The 7,616-nt window shown below is 49.5% G+C and overlaps 1 protein-coding gene across 1 annotated transcript in view; it reads right to left on the bottom strand.

Annotated features, from left to right (window-relative positions):
* METTL21C (methyltransferase like 21C) overlaps window positions 1–5,715 on the bottom strand; it is a 9,128-nt gene extending 3,413 nt beyond the window's left edge. Inside the window, exons 1-2 of the mRNA XM_010831477.1 lie at window positions 5,289–5,715; window positions 1,266–1,417 (exon numbers count right to left, since the gene is read on the bottom strand). Coding sequence (XP_010829779.1) covers window positions 1,266–1,417; window positions 5,289–5,397 — 261 coding nt within the window. The 5' untranslated portion in view covers window positions 5,398–5,715. The remainder of the gene's footprint in view (window positions 1–1,265; window positions 1,418–5,288) is intronic.
* Window positions 5,716–7,616: the final 1,901 nt, after the last annotated feature.

Genomic DNA, 7,616 nt, shown 5'->3' with positions numbered 1-7,616 from the left:
CCACAGAGACTAGGGGAGCGAGCGTGAGGGCGTGACCCGGGTTGGGAACATGAGTCCTGAGCTGAAGAACCAGTGTGAAAGCTCAAGTGTGCACACACCTTTAGGCCTCGCCTTCTGACAGATGCTCGGGACTTGTCGTGACTCACTTCCTATTTGTAGCTAAGGCTGGAGTGGCAGGGGGGGGGGGTGGGCCAGGATCATGTGAGACACGCCAGCCGCACTCACGGTGGCCTGCCCCAGGGCGGGTGGCATACCCAAGGCCGTGGGTCTGTCCATTTCATCCTTAGCTCCTCTCAAGGGGCTTGGAGGGGGCGGCCAGGAGTTGGGGGATGGAAACTGAAGCACAGGTGCGAGGTGACTCCAGCATCCAACCCATGGCATGAACTTGCAGGCTGGGAATGGACGTTTTGAAGAGAGGCGTCCTTTGGATCTTGAGAAAGGATCGTTATGCAGAGTGGGGGTTTCACCATTTGGAAGAGTGTCACCAGGGCCACCAAGACTCACGTGTGACTTGAGGGCTTCTGGAGCGGTGGCTTAGGTGCCCTTCCTGTGGGGTGTGCCCTGTGAGAAGCTGGTCCGGTGGGTGCCACCCGGGGATGGGTCTTCCCGAAGGAGCAGCTACATCTTTTAGCAAACCCTCCTCCACCTCCCCGGGGCTTCCCTGGTGGCTCAGACGGTAAAGAATCCACCTGCAATGCAGGAGACTCCAGTTTGATTCCTGGGTTGGGAAGATCCCCTGGAGAAGGAAATGGCAACCCACTCCTGTATTCTTGCCTGTGAAGTCCCATGGGTGGAGGAGCCTGGCAGGCTACAGTTCACGCGGTCACAAAGAGTCAGACACGACTGAGGGACTAACGTTCACTTTCAGCCACACCGTGAAAGCGGGGGGACCCCCTGAGGGTTGTTGGACATGGCCCCAAAGATTTTGCCCACTGCAAAATCTAAACCCTAAAGACTTCTGATTTTCTTTCTTAACAATTCATACGAATTTTTCATCCTACTTCCCAATATGCTCAAGTTTATGTTAATGTTAAAAAAGAGTGTTTCAAGAAACACAGCGTGGCAGAAATGGTTTCTAGGAGAGACGCTGTGTTCTTGCAGCTTCTAAGCACACCAGCCTCACCCTCAGGGCCAGCCAGGGACCCTCCATCTGAGAAGCACAGAACGTTAAAGCATTTGGCAAGGCGCCCAAGGCAACACAGTTGTACAAAAGTGCTGTTCCCATCCCCAGAAACCCGGACGCCCCGACGTCACGGCCCCCTCACCCCCGGCCACACCACCGCTCCGTAACTCTCGATGGATTCCTGAATGACAATCTTCTTGCCCACAAACCGATAGTACTCCTGGGTGTAGCTGGCGTAATTCGTAGGAACAAATTTCTGGAGGCTTCGAAGTGATGCTTCTATCTCATTAGAGTCTGTGGGACCAAAAATAACAGGCTTCATGATTTGTGAAAATGAAAGTCATTCAGTCGTGTCCAACTCTTTGCAACCCCATGGACTATATAGTCCATGGAATTCTCCAGGCCAGAATACTGGAGTGGGTAGCGTTTCCCTTCTCCAGGGGATCTTCCCAACCCAGGGATCGAACTCAGGTCTCCCGCATTGCCGGAAGGTTTTTTACCAACTGAGCCACAAGGGAAGCCCAAGAATATGGGAGTGGGTAGCCTTTCCCTTCTCCAGGGGATCTTCCCAACCTAGGGATCAAACCCAGGTCTCCCACATTGCAGGTGGATTCTTTACCAGCTAAGCCACAAGGGAAGGCCCCCATGATTTGTGGATCCACTGCAAATATACTAATTATAGGTACAGTTAGTCAAATGGGAAAAGATTGAGCCATCTTCTAGAAACAGAGAATGTTGTTGGTGACAATGGTCACAAACTAGCTCAGACAGAATGTCATGGGGTGACTGGGATGGAACAGTCCGATGGGGATTTTTATCAGATGACATGACGCCTTGGGATGCCCCAGGCCCCTCCCTCAATTTCGGACAGAGATGGGTGTGGATCCGCCCCTCCCTCAGTTTGGGCGTGAGGAGGCAGCTCTACTACCAGGCAGGATGGCACGACTGAGCCGTCTGCAATAAGGAGGACCCGGGCAGGCACACACTGGACTATTTTTAGGCCTTGAAGTGAAGTAACATCCCACATGGTGGCTGGAACATGTTCCTTAAGTCCTTCTACAACCGCTCCTCAAAAGGTACAGGTCACCCAAAGACAAGCCAGCTGCACAGCCCTGGGGGAGGCTGTCATTTGAGCCCTGACTATTAAATTACTTTTCCTTTAAATACTCCTTTACACTCATGACCCACTCGAGCGGTGCTCAGATATCATATAAGATGAGAGGAAACGAGCACCTGATCAGGGATGATATCATGGAAGCCCAGAAGTCACAGGTTTCCCAGAGGGTTTCAGCATTTAATAAAAAAAAGAGTGAAAAGGTCAGAATGAAGATGCTAATCACATGGAGGGGTCATGTACAGAAGAGGGGGGCACTGCTGGTGTCCCCAGGGAGAGGCATGGGTAGCGAGGAGTTTGGGTGGGGGACGGCGCATGAGACCAGCCTTTGTTGCCTGAGCTGTGCCTGGGGAGAGGTAACCAGGGATGGAATAGCAGAAGGGAGCTGTCAGTGAGCTTGTGTAGGGCTCTAGTCGGAAATAAATGTTCAGGAAGGAAGACGAGGCTGAGTGCAGGGTGAAGGGTAGGGGGCCTTTGAAGAAGCCAAATCAGGGGTCCACCCCTCGGAGTTCACATTTCACTGAATTCCGCCTGCACTAGCGCAGTTCTCTGTTGCAGCTTTCTCTGCAAATCCCTGTAAGAGGGTCACAGTCAGAAGAGTCTAGACATGTGGAGTAAACACAAACATTTACGAAAACTTGACCATGCCTATTGAATCTGATTATGAGAAACTGAAGCTTGTACTGGGTATTATGCCTTTGTACGTTTTTTCATCTTGTTTTTCCAGAAATTCATTTGTGTTGCATTTTATAAAAAAGTGTTCAAATGGTCTTTGATTGTCGTGTGAGCCAAGTGCTGCTGCCGCTGCTAAGTCACTTCAGTCGTGTCCGACTCTGTGCAACCCCATAGACGGCAGCCCACCAGGCTCCCCCGTCCCTGGGATTCTCCAGGCAAGAACACTGGAGTGGCTTGCCATTTCTTTCTCTAATGCATGAACGTGAAAAGTGCAAGTGAAGTCGTTCAGTCGTGTCTGACGTGTAGCGACCCCAGGGACTGCAGCCTACCAGGCTCCTCCATCCATGGTATTTTCCAGGCAAGAGTACTGGAGTGGGGTGCCAGTGCCTTCTCTGTGAGCCAAGTGACCAGTTTGTAAATTAACAGAATGACACCTGCAGCTCTCAGCCGTGGGTTCTGATCTAGACTATTCCAGCCCCGGAAGGAGAATTCTCTGTCCTGACCACAAAGACAAGAAACGCAGACTTCACTGAAGCTTGTAAGAACCTTCTGAGGCACAGTGGCCAAGTCAGTCCTGAGACATCATCTTTTCCTGCCATGTGCCCTGGAGAGACCCTGGGGAGAGAAGGGGGCCTATGATTCTCACCAACTTCTTATAAGGGAAGCTATTGACATCTAACAACATGAACCTCAAATTTATCACACAGCAAAGAGGACCCATCTTCTCCCATAGGCTGAGCAGCTGACTCTGAGTTCTGGTTTCAGAGGCAGCAAGAAGGCAGAGGAACAGATCATGTGGTGCCCAGGAGCATGCAACAACCAGGCTGGGAGCATGAGAAACCACTGATTTGTAGGGTTTGGCCGTCACCATGGTGACAGTGCTCCCAACATGGCCGTCCCCCGGGAAGAGACGCAGCTGCTGAGCATCATGGGTGCTCTACCACAGGTGCGACATCCACCAACAGCCTCAAGAGCACAGATCATCGTAAGATGTGGGAAGATAATTCATGATGAGACATGAGTATTTATTACCTAAGATTTTTCATATAACTTTCCCCTTTATGTAATCCATTTCATTGTATGTTTATATGACTTAAATTTTAACAATGGCCACGTTTAAAAAAACAGCTTGCAAAAATTCCCAAAATGCAGGAGCTGGACCAGCCATTGGGTAAGAGGAGGGAGTCGTGGGCTGCCCTCCTTCCATCTGAGCCTCTGGTCACTGGAGCAGGCAGACCATCAGGGACCCAGGGCACTTCCTGCCAGTTTCCAGCCCTTCCACGTTGGCCAGACCGGTCCTTCTTTCTTTCTTCTCACAGATCACCACATGGAAGCTAACTTTTCTCTCAAGACTGAAAGAAAAGTCGATGGGCTGCTCTACAAATGGCTCATCCTTTCATAGGATGACAAACAATAAGCTGATGGTCTTCCTTTCTGGGTCAACATTGTAAAGAAAATGGGCATAAAAATATCCCTCCTATAAGACCCCTTTCTTTGCTACAAAGATAAAGAAATTTGTGTTGACTGTGCATGATTTTCATTTATTGTATCTATGCTCACCTGTAGGAGCTTCCCTGGTGGCTCAGACCATAAAGAATCTGCCTGCAATGCAGGAGACCTGGCTCCGATCCCTGGGTCAGGAAGATCCCCTGGAGAAAGGAATGGCAACCCACTCCAGGATTCTTGCCTGGAGAATCCCATGGATGGAGGAGCCTGGTGGGCTATAGTCCATGGGGTTGCTAAGAGTTGGACACAACTGAGCGACTAACACACACACACACACACACACACACACACACGCTCACTTGATAGTTTTAGAGAGGTCAGCTTTTGGAGATAGGCAGAGTCGCATTTTTATGTAAACAACTTAGTAAAAATAAATACCGTCCTGGTTTAGCAGAGTTGGAAGAGAATTTCCCAGGATCAACGACTGTACATGTTTTGAATGTTATAACTTGGCTCTTATGACATCATTTGTTATGTCTGTTACTTATTTCCTACTGATTCGCTGTCCAGAAATGCAAGCCTGACTGGTTATGTTGTCCTAATGGGAAAATGGCTTTACAAGGATTCACTGTAGACTGCGGCTGCCAGGAATACATTTTGGCCAAGAGCAGGAAGGAATCTAGATTTCATTTCTGTTTTAAAAGTTCTTGTTAACAAACATCTGACTCTCCTAGAATTTGGAGAAGACAAAGTTGTGGACGTAGGGATTATTACCATTACTGCCAGGCTTCTGCTGGCATAAGGGCATCCTACCGTTTCATGATCAGAAAAAGATCTAGAGTTCAAAGGAAATGGACTGTCTGGCCCCTGAGGTTCACTGGAAAATGCCATCCCCAAGTGAGAGCGTGGAGAGGTGAGGAAGGAGGTTACCTCCCGGGCGTTTGCTGGTGCCGTCTGTGTGCAGAGCCTCGTTGTCCGGGGGGCTCGGGCCCTCGTCCAGGGGCCAGGGCTGCTGCTCGGAGCTCAGACACGCGTCCATCACGGGGCCACTGGGGAGGAGAGAGCCGGCCAGGTCCGAGTGCTCCGCTGGGTCTGAATTGCCCAGAGCCTCGGCAAGGTGCAGGTTATCGCCTTAGCATCTGCTGAGCCGGAAAGAACACCTGCTTTTCAGCTTAGTTCCTTGGACGAGGAACGCAGCCACCCTGAGCTGCCATCCTGGTGCTGCAGAGAAAAGTGGAAGGAGACGAGGAAGCATTGCTCCAACTTTCCTGTGCCTGGAGAAAGGCAGAAACAGAGCCTCTGGTAGCGAGACAGGCGCTGCCTCGCTGTGGTCTGAAGTGTATCTCTAAGAGCTTTGGGGACTGAATGTTGACAAAGAAAGCCTGACCCAGCGGTACGTATGGTTGAGAGTATCTTGTGGATCGAGGCTTGATGACATCATGCATTTGGCCCAAAGGCAAGACTGCTCCCTTTCCATCTGAGGCTTTAGCGCAAGATAGTAGAAAGCTCTAGGGGCTGAGCGCCAGGAAGCTTGTTGGCTCCCTATTCTGACTCTTGGCGACTCACTTAATTCCCTCCATGCCATTTCCTCATCAGCAAAAAGGGAAAGATAATGATATCTGCCTACCTCCTAGAGCCGTGGTGAGAAACAGGAGAGCAAAAGTGAAAAGCAGCTCAGGAAAACCCTACCAATTCAGGGAGGAAAAAAAAAAGGACCTAGCTGGGGGGACCACTGCTCAGCGTCCAAATAAGAACGCGTGGCATTCCTGCGGGACTCCGCGGGTTGCTGCCAAGCTCTGTTCTCGTGCTTTTAGCGTATCGATTTGTCTCATCCTCACAACAAACCTATGAAGCAGATGCTATTCTTACGCCTCTTCTCAGATGAGAGAAATTCGGGCACAGAGAGACTCGAAAGCAGCCCAGGATCACGCAGCCGGCCAGAGGCAGAGCCAAGAATTCGGTCCAGGAGGCCCAACTGCAGGGGCCAGTTCTTGACCATGAGGTGGGACGCAGCCCGAGTTGTCTCACTTCAGCCGTGGGTTTTCTGGCTGATTTTTTCCCTGAAGTGACTCATAACGCTTAGTTGTCACAGGGATGTTTTCTAGTCTTCCATTTTTTTTAAACAAAATGTAAATCATTTTCCTCATCTGCTTTTACACTCCGCAGTTGCCCCATCATATTTTTTTCAGCCAACCTCGGACAGCAGCCAGCCACACTGGCCACACCGTTACTAAATTATTCTGTACCTGGAAGGGTTGTGTGCCCTGCCATCAATGTTTAGCAGGACTCAAACCATGGAGGCTGCTGTGAATGTAATTTAGCATTTTCACTTGCTCTAGAATCACTTTCGAACCATGGTGCTGGAGCAGACTCTTGAGAGTCCCTTGGACTGCAAGGAGATCCAACCAGTCCATCCTAAAGGAAATCAACCCTGAATATTCATTGGAAGGACTGATGCTGCAGCTGAACCTCCAATACTTTGGCCACCTGATGCAAAGAACTGATTCGTTGGAAAAGATTCTGCTGCTGGCAAAGATTAAAGGAGGGAGGAGAAGGGGACGACAGAGGATGAGATGGTTGGATGGCATCACTGACTCCATGGACATGAGTTTGAGCAAGCTCCAGGAGATGATGAAGGACAGGGAAGCCTGGTGCACTGGAGTCCCTGGGGTAGAAAAGAGCTGGACATGACTGAGGGACTGAACAGCAACAATAAAGAATCAAACAAATATTTACCCCAATTTGCTGACCCAAGAAATTTTTTTCTCTTGCAGATATGTACTTGCTTCATCTTTTCAACTTGTCCCCAACTCCAGGAAGTTAATTGTTCCCCTAAAAAGACAGCTGACTGGTTGTTGGTGAGTACCTAGGGTATTTTCAGCACTCGGGGAGGGACCCCGCATTTGGATGTCGGCTCTGCCATGTAGTATCTTTGCTGAAAATGCAGATAAGGGTGATTCTGATCTCAGGTGATGGTTGTAGGAATTAATCAAGGTAATCTCTGCAAAACCTCTCACACATACAGTATTAGATGCTACTCTCATCTCCGAAGTCAGAGAATAATCAAGACAATGCTCTTTACAAGACACCCTCCCAGCACCATGGGACCCTGAGCATCAAATTTAAGACATTTCTTCATTTTGCATGCAAGGAAAGGAGATCTGTTTTCAGTTCAGTAACAAGTAATAATTTTCCTTGTGGAATGAGATGACTCCCTTCCCCATTATTGTAGTTGACATGAAAAATTAACTTTTCCTC

This window comes from Bison bison, unplaced genomic scaffold, assembly GCF_000754665.1.
Source record: "Bison bison bison isolate TAMUID 2011002044 unplaced genomic scaffold, Bison_UMD1.0 scf7180017864527, whole genome shotgun sequence".
Classification (NCBI taxonomy): domain Eukaryota; kingdom Metazoa; phylum Chordata; class Mammalia; order Artiodactyla; family Bovidae; genus Bison; species Bison bison.
The sequence above is the reverse complement of the archived record's forward strand: the minus strand, read 5'-3'. Positions and strand labels throughout refer to the sequence as shown.